Below are 17,155 nucleotides of genomic sequence, written 5' to 3' on the forward strand. Positions count from 1 at the left end.
GTCACTGTCTGTGACGCGATTTCTTCGCGACGAGCGAGGCTGGGTGACGCGCTTTCCGGTGCGCCCGCTTCCTCGGCGGCGGCGGCGGCTATGGCGGCTTCGGGTCCGGCGGCCGGGAGGCCTCGGGGGCGGCCGGCGGGGGCGGCGGCCTCGGTGGGGCAGGAGGAGCTGCGGCGGCTGATGCGGGCGAAGCAGCGCGAGGCGGCGGCCGGAAAGAAGAGGAGGGTCGACTCTCCCTTCGCCAGATACCCTTCCTGCGCAGGGGGGGGCGGGGGCGGGGGCGGGGGGGGGTCTCCTGCTCTGGGCTCCCACAGCAGCGCGGTGAGGTTTGCGGCTGGGATGGAGACGGGGGGGTGGGGGTGGGAAGGGGTTAGGAAAGAACTCTGCAGCCGCTGCTCCCCTCCTCGTTGCCAGAGTGGGACCCAACACGGCCTGCAAATAATACTAAGAACAGCTAGAAACACAGGAGGGAGGCAACAGTAATTAAAAAACAGTCAAACATTGAGAGAATTAAGCTAAATATGAATACAGAATACCTTCTGAAACCATGCAGATAATCACAACAACAAGAAGAAGAAGCATGGACCACCCCTTTCATTAGCAGCAGTCAGCTCCCAAGAAGACCCCCCCCCATAAAATCTCAGAACCAGGAGAGGTTCATTATGAAGTCTCTCAGAGAGGTTTAGCCTAAGACTTATTCGTTGTTCCATCAGTGATTATGATGTTACCCAGGTTGCCATAACCATTTCTATGTCTCCTTTCCTCTCCCTGACTCGTTGAAACAAGCAGGGCTCAAGACCTGCAGCTGTAATACATTGACTGGGGGGGGGGGGGAGGTATGGGTTTGGTCCTGTCCCTTGTGAGGGGGCATTGCCAACTTCTTAGCCTCTGTTTTCTCCATTCTCGCTGCAGCTCCCAATCTTGTTTGAAAGACTGGCTGCATAGTAGTTTGTTTATTTCATTTCTGTCTCACCTTTTTGTCATGGAGTTACATGATTCCCCCCCCCCCATTTAATCCCCACAACAACCCTGTGGGGTAGTCTAGGCTGAGAGCAAGTGACAGCCCAAGGTCACCCAGTGAGCTTCATTGCCAAATGCAGATTCAAACCTTGGTCTCCCAGTTCCTAGTCTGACACTCTAACCACTACACCACATTGGCTTTTGTTTTTGGTATAAATGACCAAAATAAATTCATATTTCTTTAATGTGCCACCGAAACTCTTGTTCTTTGCGGAAGCAGACTAGCACAGCTACCCCTTTGGAAAATAAGCTCTTGCTGTATCTCAGTGTAATTTATATCTCAGTGGTAGCAAAGCAAAAAGTGGCTTAAAAAAACCTAAGTGTACAGGAATCATTGTTATGAAGCCAAGTCTCTTTAATAGCTTCACACATACAAATTTACATTTTACTTCTCACTTTTAAAAGCTATAATATGGCTTAATAATACGTATTTTAGCCAAGTTTATGTTGCATGTTCAAAGCCCACAACTGCAGTTTTTAGAGGTGGGTTATTTTTATATTTATTTCCTTGATTCCAAATTCTACATATAACAGTTTGGGAAACTTAAGCTGCTCTCTCTGCAACATGCCTGTGAAGAGTGAACTGTTGTGGCAAACACATGTGCTTGGGAAGCAACACAAAGAGGTAAGAGACAGTTCTTTTTTAAAAAAAGTAATGTGCTTACAATAATTGTTTTATGTGTTATGTTGCAAAGCTAAGACTAATAGTTCTTTTCTTAATTACCAATCTAGAAATTGAAATGCACTGACAATGTTAATATGATTCTGCAGTACAATAATACATGAGATCTGATTATCTTACAAACTAGACATAATAGTGCCCCCCATTTTTCCCCATTTAAAACATTGACTTTTAAAAGGATGATTATAACAAAAATGCAAAGTTGCTTCATATGCTAAATAGTCTAATTACATAAAAGTAACAGTGTCTGTTATCCCTTGTTGCAGGCTTTCTTGAATCTTTTTTGCTAATATTGCTAGTATTTTGTAGAAAATGTGCTACTTGTGAAAAGAACTTAAATTCTTCTATGTTGTAATAATTTGTTTCTTGGGAATAAAGTACAGGTGCTCATCTGTTGATTTTAATCCCCACCCCTGCAGAAAGTTGAGCAGTTGAGAAATCTTAAACAATCAGTACCAGGTCCTATTCCTGACACCTCATCTTCTCTAAAGAGGAAAACAACCAACACAGAATCTCCAGAATTGAAGAAAGCCAAAGGTATGGAAATGTTAGGCTGTGCTTACTGACCTGGTCATTTTTCTACAGTTCTTCCCCATTCCCCAGCTGTCTTGAAATCATTTGTGGATTAAATATTTTCCTTGGATGGTGTGTTGTATATAAAATTATATGAAGCTGTTAGGAGCAGTCTGTTGGAGATTTGGGGCACATTTTGAGTCAGGAGATCTGTGCACAAGCTGAACCAGGACCTGGACATACTGGTGGTCTGCGTGAGGACTAAAAACTGAGGCTGACAAGGCAGACAAGTGGTTCCTGCAGCTGAAAATTGGCGATTTTGCCTCTTCTAGGCGCACTCTCTTTGAAGGGACAGGTACACAGTTAACAGGTGTTGTTGGAACCACATTTGACCATGGATGCACATGTGGTCTCTATGGAGAAGAGTGCTAGTACAATTTGGCCACTGTGACACATGCATTGGTAACCTCACATTCTAGAATGTTGTAATGCAGTCTTTGTGGTTCTTCTTCCCTTCCAGCTGGTTCATAGGCTGCTGCTAGTGCAGAATATCATGGACCAGGTGGTGAGTGGTGCTCTTAACTGAGCACATGCCATGCCCATACTAATGGGTCTACACTAACTACCTGTCACCAAATCAATTTTAAGGAGTTGCTATTTACATATAAAGTCTGAAACAATTCCATACCAGCTTACCTGGAAGCCTGGTTAAGGACATTAAATGTTCTTGTTCACCGGGAGCATTAGTGTTACAGAATGCACTCCCTTGCTGAAATGCATGTTGCAATGCTATTTTGCAACATTTTGCCTGCAATGCTATTTTGCTGGCTTTTGAAAATGATTCTATTACACAGGCATTTTCCCAACCCAAGTCTCCTGTTTTAAGAGAAGTAATAGGATTTTTTAATTATGGATATTTATGTATTAATGTTTCTCTACTTTTTTCTAATTGCCTAGAAGCCTACTTTAACATTAAATATAAATGAATTAATAATCAATACAAGTAGTATTCAAGTACCCATAACATGAATGCCAGGCAGATTTGCTAATAATTATAAATTAGTTTTTGATGGGTACTTGCTAGGACAGAGAACAGATTGTGGTAAAATGCTGAAAGTAACCATTCATGGTTTCTAGTCAACTAGATGTGCCCTTGTATATTACACACTGTAGCTGCTGCTATGGTGCAGTGTTTAAAATGCTGGGGGGGGGGGTGTTTTAAATAAATGCATCCAAAGGGGGTGAATTTAATCTTGGTTAAAGGTCCTAGCCTTAGAGTGGAAGATTAAAGCTATGTTTAGGTAAACTACAGTTTTATGTGATTGGGAAGGCTACACAAAATTTCTTTTAACTGATTTTATATCTACTTTTTTTGTATTTTTCCTGTTGCCACATTAATTGCTTTTGTTTCTGATGTTTTTGATTGGTTGTATATTTGTTTTATGGTTCTCTTTTGTAGGCCATCTTGAAAACCTAGATTAATAAAATTATGTTTAATTTTAAAAAACACACTTTTACATAAGGAAATTTCAGCTGCTTGCAATGCCTGTGTTTCTTGGAGTAACTGTCCTATGAATTGTTCTTTTAACATACCATCACCTGACTGTAACCACTTTAACACTGGTCAAACCTTAGCTCAATTACTTGAAAAAACCCTGTTATATTGATCTATTATTATTTATTAAATTTGTATACCACCATTCACCCACAGTTCTAAAAGAGATGACAGTGCAATGTGGATGGAAGAAGGTGCTATTTTTCAATAGTTTTGAGGTGTCACTCTATCAAGACATATTTTAAGGCTGCATAATGTGGGTTGCTATGTCAGCAAAAAAGTAGCCTCCAAGGGATTCAATGACATCACAGTCATTGCGTCACAATCATTGGCATCATAAGTTTTTATCGTCTCCTGCACTCAGAGGTAGAGTGTGTGCTGAGAGAGAGAGACTTGCCCAGGTTGTCCCCACTGAGTGGGGATTTGAACTTGGCTTACCTTAGTCAGACGACTGATCCAGAGTTCTTCATGGGTCACTGCAGCTTGGGTGTGAAGTTCATCTTTGTGTTCTTTTTCTGTTTTAAATGTGACAGAACTCTGATAAAATGTTTTGCAGATTCAAGGGACCATCCGCAAACACTCTCTTCTGGGTAAGTTGAGATGGTTGTTATTAGCTCTGTTTTTACATTTTCTTTTTTCATAGTTATGGATATGAACAGCATGTTATATTTGTTATTCATTGCCTGAAGTTCTAACTGGTGCTGAGAAATTTGCTTTCAAACAGGGTAGTTTGAATGTTCCCATATGGCAATTGTTCAAATGCAGTGACTGACAACATTGTTTCCATTATACTACAATTACTTCAGAGAAAATTCTTATTTCGTGGGGAGTCCCAGATGGGGACACCCAATGGAGGTGACCACCATGTGGAAAGCTGTTTGGGAAACACAAATTTGGCATGGGGAATGTCTATTTAAGGGAGGAAAGTTTTGTTTTTGTTTTTTAAATCACCTTAGGTTAGGTGTACTTGAAATAATTGTCTTGATTCTGGCTTGTATTATGATGGAATGTTTTTAAGTTGTTGTGGAAAGCCAGCCAGATGGGTGGGGCATAAATAATAAAATTATTGTTATTGTTATTATTTCATTTTTTAAGGCTGCCAGCAGATTTTTTTGGAAAAAATGAACAAGCAGAAGCAGAAAAGGCCTCTTGCAAAGCTTCAAGTGGTGGCTTATTACTTGGAGACTCTGAAGAGGAGGAGGAGGAGGAAGAGGCCGAAGAGATGGCCAAAGAAATCCAGGACAACAGCAGCAAACCTCCTTTGTCGTCCACAGTGCAGCATACAGCAACACCAGCCCACCCTCTAAAAGTAGACACCACTGCTTTACCATCAGGTAACTCTGGGACTTTCTCTGCTGACTTTACAGTAAAAAAATATAGAGAGTTCCAAGGCCACTCCAGCTGACATGGTACAAATCAGAAGTTTTGCTTAACTTTACCTCTGAAGTTGTGTCATGTCCTCTTTTATGGCTTCCGAAGTATTGCTGTCCACATTAGGTAGGCTTATCCGTATATACTGCAGTGTGCTCCACGTGTGTCATACATGCATATTAGGTGGCTTCTCATGCCAAATGAAAACTAGCAATCATCTGCTATTGATGGTTGTAGGTGTCCAGAATTCTGTTTCCAAGTGTGACCAGCCAGATGCTTCTGAGGAACTCCAATATGGCATGGAGTTCTGTTCATTACTAGCATCTAGTATGCAGAGCCTCTGCGGTTCTCTCACAGTACAACAGCATAGCTGACCAATTCTGATATATACAATTCAAGGACTAGTACGGGGGTAGGCAACCTAAGACCCGGGGGCCGGATGCGGCCCAATTGCCTTCTCAATGCAGCCTGCGGACGGTCCGGGAATCAGCATGTTTTTACATGAGTAGAATATGTGTTTTTGTTTAAAATGCATTTCTGGGTTATTTGTGGGGCATAGGAACAGTGGACCGGCCCATGGTTGAAAAAGGTTGCTGATCCCTGGACTAGTATGTGGTGATTTTTAAATACATGAGTCCCCAAATGGTATTATGAACAAGCAAACAGTTTATTTTATAGCTTAGTGTATGTTATAGCTTTAGTCTACAAGGGGTGTAAATTTGGTGCTTTTCTAAAAAAAGTGCACAGTTGCGACAAATTGAGCTTCAGTGCAACACTATTCAGGATTCAGGATTAGGATAGACCTATCCTAATAAATTTTGTCTAGTCATTTTAAAGTAGTGGTCATCACCAACATGCAGCCCAGTCCTATGCATGCGTTTACTGAGTCCAGTGGGACTACTGCTAAGTTAAGTGTGCACAGTATTTCAATCTAAGCAGTGGTGAATCTTGTAAGTTAATCATACTGTGAAGTATTTCCTTTTGTTGATACTTATATCAACTTTATTGGTTCATCACAAGGTCTGAGTGATCTCTGTTTTTCCCTCTCTGCTCATCGTTTGTGCAATTAATACATCCATTTTTAGTGACTTGGGCTTTCAAATTGTGCATATTACACTGGCAGTGATTCTTTTCTCTGTTGCAGACTATTCAGACAATAAAACTTTAGCTGCACCTTTAGTCTCCCATTCTGGCTCTATTCAGAAAGCAGAAATACAAGAAAAAGTTGTGGAAAGGTAAGCTAGCCAGTGTAAAGGTTTTCCTTATTATTTAAATTTGTAATTAAATGTGTTTGGGTTCTCATAATTAATAATCCTCAGTATGCCTAGTATATTGGTACTTTTTAAAAAATCACCTTTTAAAAAAAGTCACAGTCTGATGAGATGAACCAGTATTTTAACAGCGTTCGTAACTTAAACAATTAGGACACCATACATAATGGAGCTTTGAGAAAGCAGTATATTAGGAGAATGGCTTCTTGTATTTGTTTCCTTTATCTTTATTGGATCTTGGAGGTTTGGAAAAATTAAACTTACAGTGCCAATTGATATGGTTAGCTCAAAAGGGGTTCCTTCATTTCTCCTCAGCCTCAGGCCAGCGGGTGGGGAGCGCTAGTGGGCATTGCATTGCTCACTCTGTTCTCGGTGCAGATATCTGATCTGCTGTTTTGAAGGAGTTAAAACTAGTGCAGAACTGGCTCAAGACAAGCCATCACCTTAACATTTCAGGAAAGAAAACACTGCGGAGGCCTTGCCAGAGGGATTTTTTGATGATCCTGAAGTGGATGCAAAGGCAAGTGTGATTTGTTCCGATTTCAGCACATGTCAATTCTTTGAGGAATTAATTCAGCTAGTCAGCTAGCGATTACAGAAGCTGAATAAAAGATTTACATAATGATTGAAATTCTTTGTGGTATCCTTCTGTAAACGATTTGATTAACTTGCAGCAGTTTTGGTGTAGCAATTAGCACTGGCTTTCTCTAAGTTTGTGTTGAATATTGTCTGACATGAATCAAGATGGGAAGGCCTGGGGAAAAACCGGGAAAATTGGGGGGGGGGACACTGGTTTTATTTCCAATTTTTCTGGGGGTTTTCCCAGGCCTTCCCATCTCTAATCAAGAGTAATTGATCCTACTAGCCAGGATGCTGTATTCCTCATATGCAGTCAGATTTCCCTCTGCTGTTCTTGTAGGTGGTTGACAAATAGAGAGTGCAGTGAGACTGTTAGTTAGCACACCTGTACACAGCTAGTTGAAATGTGATGTTTATTCTGTGATGCCCTAGATTTTGCAGAATTAATGGATGTGGGCCTGACAAAAGATGTAGCCAAGTTGGGAATAAATGTCCATGTAAAATGAAGGTAGACAGTGTATTGGGGCAATGTACAGATCAGCCTTTGCGTCTAAACTCTTAGAATAAATGCATAAAAAAATTCAAAATGCACATCTATAATCCAGCCTTTCTGCCTTTAATTACCATCTTGCCTCCTCCTGCCCCCCCTCTCTTTCCAGCAGCCCATACAGATGTGCAGATACAGCTGGAGAGCTTTCTAAGCACTCACTTACTTTGCTTAGTTGCTAAGAGTCCCAGCCTCATCTCCAACAGAAACAGCTAGAATTTTTTTGGTTTGGGAGTAGCCAAAGCAGTATCTCTCTTGAGATCATTTCTCTCCAGAAACTTTTCCTTGGGAGACGTTCCTTTAGTATAGCTGAAGGAGCGTCTCCACCACCTTCATTCAGCCTGGACACTGTGAAGTCCTCCAAGGATCTTCTGGTGGTTCCCTCACTGCGAGAAGTGAAGTTACAGGGGGCCAGCAGGGGGCCTTCTCGGTAGTGGCGCCCTCCCTCTGGGACACCCTCCTGTCAGATGTCAAGGAGATAAACAACTGCACAACTTTTAGAGAACATCTGAAGGCAGCCCTGTTTAGGGAAGTTTTTAATGTTTGACGTTTTATTATGTTTTTATATTTTGCTGGAAGCCGCCTAGAGTGGCTGGATGTATAAGTAATAAAATTATTATCATTATTAAGTTTGGTGAGTGTTGGTGGCCTTTTCTCCAGGAACCTTCCTTATCATTACAGGTTAGGAGATGGGGAAGAGTGTTCTTGAGTAATACTTTATGTTCCTTAGTAATCACATTCAGCCATAGTAGCTGCATTTCAGAAACCTCCTCTAGATTGTACATTGAAGTGACCTTTTTAAAAATTATCTCCAGAGTCATAGGGACTGAAAACCAGGATACCTGTAACAACAACAGCAACAACTTAATATTTATACCCCGCCCATCTGGCTGGGTTTCCCCAGCCACTCTGGACGGCTCACAACAGAATTAAAAGCACAATAAACCATCAAACATCAAAAACTTCCCTAAACAGGGCTGCCTTCAGATGTCTTCTAAAAGTCAGGTAGTTGTTTATTTCCTTGACATGTGTAAATGCTCCGACTACCTACCTGTTTCAAGCAGGTTCATGTGTGTTTAGTGTCTTTATATCCAGAAGACATCTTAAAACAAGAAAGGAAAAGCAAGTTTCTATCCCTTTCTCTGTCTTAATAATTTAAATTGGAGGGGGGGGGAGTTCTGCTGATGCCCTGTTGGACTGAATGGAAGCTGCCCAAATCAGAGAAGGGGCTTCTGGTTCTTTTTTCCTTTTGTTTGTTTGTTTCCTGTGCCTGTCTGAATGTTCCTGATATTTAACCTCTGGAAGACATTAGAAGTCTAGATTAGAAAGAGTTCTGATGCCTAGTTACCAATATTGTAGTGGTTTGCATATGCTAATTGTTGCTGCCTGACTTTGAATTTGCCTCTGAGGGTTGAAGAAGCAAATGCTTTTGAAAGAGACCTTGATATAATTTATTACTGATCAAGCATTAACTGAATTCTTTTAAACTTTTATTGTCCAATATGTAACAAATTAAAAAAGGCAGACCATAGTACACAAGGGGGGGTGTGGTACTACATCTAAAACATTCACAAAGAGCAAAAGCAATGTATGGTTAATGAAGTGTATATTCTTATGGTAAGTTACTTTGAAATGATTTACGTATTGTTATATTGTAGCATAATTAATCATTCAGAATCAAAGCACACGACTTGCTTTTACATGGATGAAATGTGTCTCACTTCTGGAGGGGGAAACAAATGCACAAAACAGAGCTATAAGCATAATTCCAATGAAAATTGATTTCCCCCAATTACTTTATTTAGCCTGAAGTATATTTAGCTGGCATTGGTATGGCAAGCTATCTGGCTTGTTGCAGTTTTCAGAAGGATGAGTCTTGCTATAAGTGTCAACCCAGAGATCTACTCTTTACCTGTTAAACCAATAGGTAACAGGAGGCAAGGCAGCTATAGTTCTCACACTCCCCCCCTCACCATATTTTTGTCTGCCCCTTTGCCTTCCTCCTTATACTGTGCAGCAGCTCTCTATTAACCATCCTTGTGTCCTTTAACACAAGGGGGGCAGATATAAGGAATGAGGGGGAAATGAACAGAAGAAGCTGGGCCTGAGATTTGGGTCTGTTGCATGCCCAATGAGGGTAAAGAGGCTGTCAGGCCAGCTGCTGTGTCCTTGTTCCTGAGTTATACATGTGATCATCTATAGATCAACACCTGTTAGGTGTAGTAGTGGCTAAATGTGAATCAAGAAGCCTACAGCCATGATTTTGGTGGGTGGTCTTAGATGGGGCTGGGCAATACCTGGTTTTCAACTTCATGATATATCATCAGCTAAACATCGCAATATACTGATATATCACAATGTCTGAAATAAGGATGGAGCTATGTGGAGGCATTAACTGGCTGCATGGTTTCCCCCCACATTGTGATTTTTGCATAACGCACACACCCCATGATTTGCAATATATTGCCAGGTCAGAAATTATGAAACCAGTATCGTGGTATGGACTTCAAACCAGTTTTGGACAATATATCAATATATTGCCTAGTCCTAGTCTTAGATAAGATGCTCCCTCTCTTCCTCTCTCTCCCTCAGCCCCCTAATATTACCTGGGTAATATTAACCTTGCTTTCAAGGGGATGTGCATGAGATGCTTTGGGACACAACATAGTGTAGTAGTGATATAATATACTGCTGCTGAATTTCGAAGGAGCAGTGTAATTTTTTTGTCTTTTGTTAAATTTTTTTGTAAGATCCAAAAGCATTTTTCTCTCTTCTCCCCAGCTCATAGTAAAACATACTCTGTCCATCTCCTCCCTCTCTTTCTGTATCATTCTTCATGTGCCCTATTGATATATATATATAGAGAGAGAGAGAGAGAGAGATATGCTGGCAGAGTAGCACCTTATTTGAAGGAGATGCTGTTTGTGTGCCTTCAGTTACTCTGAGACCAGTTCTCCCTAATGCTAGCAAACGTGTCTTCATCCCATTTCAATTCCCAGTATCTTACCCAAATCTTGAAAAACACATAGTAAATATACTTTGAATAACATGTGTAACAAGGACAGACATTTTATGGTACCCAAGCTAGGAATCAAGCAGATAGGGAAATATTGCTGAATCCATTGATGCTACAATATTCTGTGGTGCCAGAATGCTAATGACTCTTATTCTAAATATCAAGGAGTTAGGGGGCTAAGTAGATAGCATATAGTAGATAACAAATATGTGTTCATTCTTAGTAGCTCACATACTGCTTTCATCTCTCTTTGATGTCCCTTAGTGTGTTAAAGTTGACAATGCATTGCAGTGCAAACTGGTAGCACATAATCTGAAATAAGGATTCTCTCTCTCTCTCTCTCTCAATATTGCTTCAAGTTGTCTGGATAAATTGTTTGCTTCGAAAAAAACCAGCAACTTAGCAACCAAGTTCTCCTTGCTTGCAGCATGAAGTAGAACCAATAATGAGAAATAAGAATACAGCCTTCCACAAATTGATCATCTTTCTCATTTCATAGGTGAGGAAGGTTGATGCTCCAAAGGATCAGATGGACAAAGAATGGGATGAATTCCAGAAGGCTATGCGACAAGTCAACACTGTAAGTTGATGCCTCCTGTTTTGAATTGCTTGCACATGCAGAACTAGAACTTGGCAGAGTGACATTCCACTGCATTTGCTGACTGTTTTAATATCGGTTAAAATCATTTTATAAGCTAGCTGTGGTCTGAGTATCCCCCCTTCAAACAGTGAAGTGAAGAAACTTTAGTAACAGATGACACTACACCAAAAATTGTGATGAAGTTTGCTTTTTAAAAATTTGATCAGCATATCCTATCTAGCAGGAATGCAGGATGTATATTCTGTCAGGCCAGATGGCCTGTTACTGTCACCATTCACTTTCATTTTTTCAGGTCTGGTGCACTTGATATTTTAAGTCTGTATACTTTATACATATACTCTATATATGCAATAATTATCTGGCTCTGGATTGGATCGAACACTCCTCCCATGTGGCTTCATTTTTATTGCAAGATTTGCCTCACCATATCCGCTGTTGACTAGATCTGTGGTTCTCACATCCTGCTTTTAAAAACCAATCCCTTTGAAGGTGATCACTCAGCAACTTCACTTGTGCCTGTGAACTTTGCTTTCAAACTCTGGCGTTGCAGAAAGTTTTCCATGAATGAATTGTTGGGAGAAGACTGTTGTAGAGCAGTCATCCTATTCTGAAATGCACTCGGTGCTATAAACACAGTAGATGTTCATACAAGATCAGCAGTGGACACATTTAGTGAACATTAGTGCTGCACAAGGGCTCTTCTTGGTTACATGTTGGCCACTGGCTGCACAGCATCTCCAAGACACTCAACTTTGAGAAAGTATATGCTGAAAGAAATAACAGGTTAAAATATATTTTGGAAATCGGAGATTAATTGTTAACAGAATTCTTAAATGCGAGTTTCATCATCAGTGCTCATATTACTAAAGCGCCAAGATCTTCTTTGCTTGGGTTGGTCACTTTCAGAAGGTATTGTGGTGGCTTTCTCTTAACTTGTAGTTAAGATAATAGGAGCAAGCTGTATTCTCCCTTTTACCTGCTGCCATAAGCAGGTTAAGACCACATTCCTTCTTAATCCAGGGTTTTAATTTGCTTAAATTCAGGTTAAGTGGAGAGTTTTGGAGAATCTGTTTCCAGGAGGATGCATAATCCTATAGCTTGCTCCTAGTTTTCTCACTGCAGCAAAGAGAAGGCAAAGCTTACTTTTATATCAATCCAGTTTTGTTACGGAAAATAATACCCACCTTTTCTGAGTTAGATTTCAGAAGCTATAGTAGCTGAAGAAGATGAGGAAGGGCGACTCGACCGTCAAATTGGAGAAATAGATGAGCAGATGTAAGTAAAGTAAAACCTGATTTCAAAAAGCTTAATATAAACGCACTGCTTGAAATTTAATACAACAAAATTCTGCAACTTTTATATAACACACACAACTCTGTGCTTGCTGTTGTGTTTTTGCTAGTCAGGGGTAGGGAGAAGAGATTCTTTGGGAACTGAATTCTGCAGCTACTATCACATTCCACAGCTGTGGACTTCCTTGTACCTGCTACATCTCCCCATCCTCACACACACGGCTAGATAGAATCAAGTGATGAAATTTGGAGGAAGGCCCTAAAGATCATAGACATGCAAAGTGTCAAAAGTTCTCCTAGACTTTTTAAACAGTTCCATTTCTGTACAAGAGCACTTTAGATGCACAATTAAGAATTGCATGGCTTAGGACATTTGCCAGTTCCACATTTTTGGAATGGTTAGTCCCATGCATGAGATCACAACAGGATTCTTAAAGCCAACTTCCATACTTACTTTTGGGTCCAGCTCTTCTCATATCTGACTCTAACCGAAAGTAGATGAGGTTCTAGAGCAAGAGTGGCTAACCTGTGGCACTCTACATTTTATTCGTCCTTAACTCCCAGCAGCCCCAGTCACCATGGTCAATGTTCAGAGAAGATAGGAGTTCTGCAACATTTCAAGGATCACAGGTTGACCACCACCCAGACTCCTGTTATATCTTTTCCTTGCCTTGCCCCTTGTATCCTGTTGTCCACAGCTAAAACACGTCCTTTAAGCACAATGATACAGTAAGCTCACCCTAATATTAAAAAATATCTGGAGGCACCAAGGAACTTTTTTGTATTAGTGTGGCCTCACTTTGGGTGTATGCTTTGCTGCACAATGTAAGACTACCCCTCCCCCCTTCCTTAGCTGGTGACTCCCAAGTGGAAGCAGGAACATGGAAACTGATGGAGGGGACTGTTTGAGGTCTCTTGAGATTTGTTGATTAATGAATCACTTCCTTTTTTTCTTTTGTAGCCAAATAACTTTACATGAGTGTCTTTAGTTTAGAGTATCCTTAACATTTTTATTGTCAGCTCTGGAAATGTACTGTATTTTTCGCCCTATAGGACGCACCGTCCCATAAGGCGCACCTAGTTTTTTTGGGGGGGAAATAAAGGGGAAAAAATTATTCCCCCCCCCAGCCCCCAGAACAGGCAACTCTCCATAAGCCGTGGAAGCCCGGCACCGGGCTCCCGCGCCTTGCAGAGAGCCGTGCGAAGTCTGGGCGTGCTGAGCTCAGCGCGCCCAGGCTTCAGCATGCAGGCAACTCTCCGCAAAGCCTGGAGAGCGCACTGACCCCTCTCGCTCTCCAGGCTTCAGCGAAAGCCTGCATTCGCCCCGTAGGACGCACACACATTTCCCCTTCATTTTTGGAGGGGAAAAAGTGCACCCTATGGGGCGAAAAATACGGTAACTGGCTTTGGCTGTCAAGGTGACACTTTTGTACCATAAAAGTTTTCAAAATAAATTTAGTGAAAGTTGCTGCTTCCTGTTCCTTCAGTAGAAAATGTATTAAATTGCTGTCTGTTCTTGACTCAGAAGTGCAGAACTATTGTTCATTTGTATGTTAAAAAAAATAAAAGATTAAAAACAGAGATGCAAAATATAGTGGAATAAAATTAATTTCCAAAAATCAATAGTTTTCAAATTGTTCCAGAAAACCTTGGAAGTCTATATAAAATTCTTTAGTGAACCAATCAGGCGCTTTTTCTTCCATGTGCCGTCCAAGAAAGGAAGATTGTCTGGTTGCGTTCTAAGCATTTATGCTGTCTGCTCGGTGACAGAGGTATTCAACAGGCCAACCCAGTATTCTGCATGACATGAGCGGCTTGCACAGTGCTCAGGGCTTTGGTGCAAGATATCCAGGAGTTCACTGGAAGAAAGGTCAATATGGCAAGTGTTCCCTGAAGGAAAGCCATCTGAAAACCACCTCCTAAATAGCAGGCAGTGGCCCCACTGCAAGTACAGCTTGCTAGGCTTACCCTTTGCACCCCAAAAGGACAAGTAAAAAGCAGCTGGAAAAGTCTGAACTCATTTAGTGATAGCAGCTCAGGTTCTTGGACAAAGTACCATAGGCTTGAATGTTAATGTTGTGTCTGAGAAACTGCCATGTTCTTTCCAAAGATATGAAGACTGTGAACTTAAAAGGCACACCATTGCAGCTTTTCACTTAAGCAGCAGAAGAGGGCAAATTATTATTTTTAATTTTACCCTAGTGAATGTTTCCGCCGTGTTGAACAACTGCGTGACCGCCAGGAAGTACTGAAGGATAAACTGAAGGAAGCCATGAGACTAAGAGCTGCACAGGTTGAGGACGGCGACACTGGCAGTGATGACGAAGGAGAACTGCAGGACCTCCTCTCTCAGGACTGGAGGGCAAAAGGAACATCGTTGTAGCTGCTAGGAGCCAATCTCCTGATGGGTGGTATTTTGGTCTTCTAACACACTTAGGATAAAATATTTATTTGAAGAATCCTGCAGGTATTGAAACGTGTAAAAATACGTTTATAGGGTTAAGAGTAGAAAAAGCCATTGTAAAGAGTTGTATATTGTAAAAACTTTTTTTTAAAAAAATGTAATTGTAGCTTTCCTATTAAGATCTACAGAAAATGTTTTATTTCCTCTATGAATCCAGTGTAGCTTCTGTTGTGTTACCTGTGCTGTTTTAATACCCATTAAAAGTGTTAGGGTCTAGGGAACACATAGGGAAGTGTGAGCCCAAGCAGTTGGAGCATGCTGCAGGGCAAAGCAGGGCTTTGACTTTGACTAGCACAGCCAAGGCTACACAGGGCTTGGTGCCGGATCCATGGACTCTCACCTCCATGCCTTCTCCCAATATGTATTTGAAATATTCCTTGGATTCAAAGGTGGTTTTCCATTGGGCAGCGGGCGGGAAAATAAGTCTAAAGCCTGTACACAGTACATCTTTTATTGTAAGATTCCTAACTATTTAGTTACTTGTAGATGCTAGTTAACCTGTATGATCCTAGAAAAACTTCCTTGCTGCCTTGGACTTACTGTCTTTTTCTAGTATAGTTTAGAAAATACTTAAAGACAGCCCTGAATGATGGCTACTGGGTTAAACAGAACAAGAGAAATTTTGCCCTGTGTGCTTTGCACAATATGTGTTGGTTAATTTATAGAGCAAGTACGTACAACCATGAGTAGACATTTCACTTTAATTATCCATCCCCCCCCCCCCAGTTCACACACCAGTAACTGGCATTTTTAAGCTGTTTGGGCTCTATGCCACTGAAACCTTTTCTCAGGAGCAATGTAATGCAATCCAATCTGAAATAGCAAAGACATGATGTTTTTTTTCTAATTAATGATGCTGCCATAAATCAAGTAAAATGTTGTTTGGAATAGATATTCCAATAAAATACTTTCTCTGAAGGAGTTGTGTTTTTTTACTGTGGTATAAGTGCTGCTGTCAGTTTCAGCACTTGGCCCTAACCTATAAGAATTATGTTTGGATATTGCCTAGTAATATTTCCTGAAGTCAAACATTAGTAGTATGGATGTCAACAGTAAGGAAAGGCCTATTAATCCATCAGTTATGTCCTGGATACCTGCATTTTTAAAGGGATTGTTCATCATCCAAAGAGCTACCTGGGTTTATCTAAAGGATTTGTTTCAGCCCAGTGGCATTCTTTGTGTCTTTTCTTTTAATAGCACTTCTGCTACCACTGTCATATTAAATTGTTTCTTGACACCCCTCAGCTCCACAAGTTGTTCTAATGTGGCACAGCAGCCTGATTTTTGTGAAATGTACCTGAAGCTCTCTTGTGCTCATGGACATGCCATGCTGGACATGGATTCTCTCCAGAACCTCCCACAGACCCGGCAAGCTTTTGCAAACATCATAATATCCTATTCAAAATACTATTGGTATGTAGAAAACCATTTCCACATGGATGATACCTGTGGTTTTTTTCATTAAGCCACTCACTCAACATGTTGGCTGAAAGTTCCCATTAAGCAGATTATTGTGCAATACTCTTTAAGATGCCATATTAGGTTGCAATGCTTTCCCCCAATAAGCACCAGGCCTAATTGCAATTATGTCAAACTTTTAATTGTTAATGCAAAACAAGCCATAGGTCTGAACTCATTGGTGACAAGTCACAAAAATAGTATTTGATCAACATCTTCGTTACAAAGTTAAAAATCACAACAGCTATTTGTATGCACAAAGCTAAGATGTGGTTTTTAAAGTCAGGAAAACCTTTATTTATAAAAAAACAGCTTATTTAGTTTATCAAGTCTATACTTAATATATAGTGGTTTAAAACATCAACAGCCCATGCTTTGTACAGACTGGCCAGAGCATGAACATCTACAGAAATTTTCAAAAATAATAATCATCTGTTACTGTTCCTTGCTGAGCCTCAAGATTATTAAACCAGAATAGCAATGAAAGCAACACAGGAGTTGGGAAGCACAGTTGCTTAGAGTAAAAGTGTTTATTTTGAGATCTTGGAAGAGTAATAAAGTTAGAAATGACCACATCCTCTGTTGATTAGTCCATAGAAAGCATTGTCTCATGAGGCTTTAGAAAAGTCCTGTCAGGGAGCTCAAGCCCTAGTGCATGCTGGGACACATTACAGAGCCCCGAGGCCAGTGACTTCTGAAGAGAGCCTGAAATGCAGGAACAAAAATCAGGGGAAGGGGGGCAAAAAAAGAAAAGAAAAACAGGAAGAAAAACTTCTCACCATTTTA

The 17,155-nt window shown here is 40.8% G+C and overlaps 2 protein-coding genes across 19 annotated transcripts in view; one reads left to right on the top strand and one right to left on the bottom strand.

The window, feature by feature from the left end:
• Positions 1-75: 75 nt before the first annotated feature.
• On the top strand, positions 76-15,829 carry ZNF830 (zinc finger protein 830). Its single transcript, XM_081835106.1, has 10 exons — positions 76-245; positions 1,546-1,645; positions 2,122-2,239; positions 4,327-4,360; positions 4,866-5,104; positions 6,286-6,376; positions 6,869-6,932; positions 11,054-11,134; positions 12,354-12,430; positions 14,650-15,829. Exons 1-10 carry the CDS (start codon positions 91-93, stop codon positions 14,828-14,830), a joined length of 1,140 nt encoding a protein of 379 aa, XP_081691232.1. The 5' UTR covers positions 76-90; the 3' UTR covers positions 14,831-15,829.
• LOC309326412 (poly(rC)-binding protein 3-like) overlaps positions 11,327-17,155 on the bottom strand; it is a 183,191-nt gene continuing 177,362 nt past the window's right edge. For 16 of the 18 annotated variants that reach the window (XM_081835089.1, XM_081835086.1, XM_081835099.1 and 13 more), the window contains one exon: positions 16,868-17,155. This exon is cut by the window's right edge and continues 3,229 nt beyond it. Coding sequence is in view for 2 of the 18 variants with exons in the window: in XM_081835093.1 (XP_081691219.1) it covers positions 11,862-11,922 (61 nt within the window). In the remaining 16 variants the exon portion in view is untranslated. Of the gene's footprint in view, positions 11,923-16,867 lie in introns of those variants that run through there. The other 2 variants (XM_081835093.1, XM_081835095.1) reach the window with 2 other exon arrangements.

This window comes from Podarcis erhardii, assembly GCF_964252035.2.
Source record: "Podarcis erhardii genome assembly, chromosome: 13".
NCBI classification, from domain to species: Eukaryota; Metazoa; Chordata; class Lepidosauria; order Squamata; family Lacertidae; genus Podarcis; species Podarcis erhardii.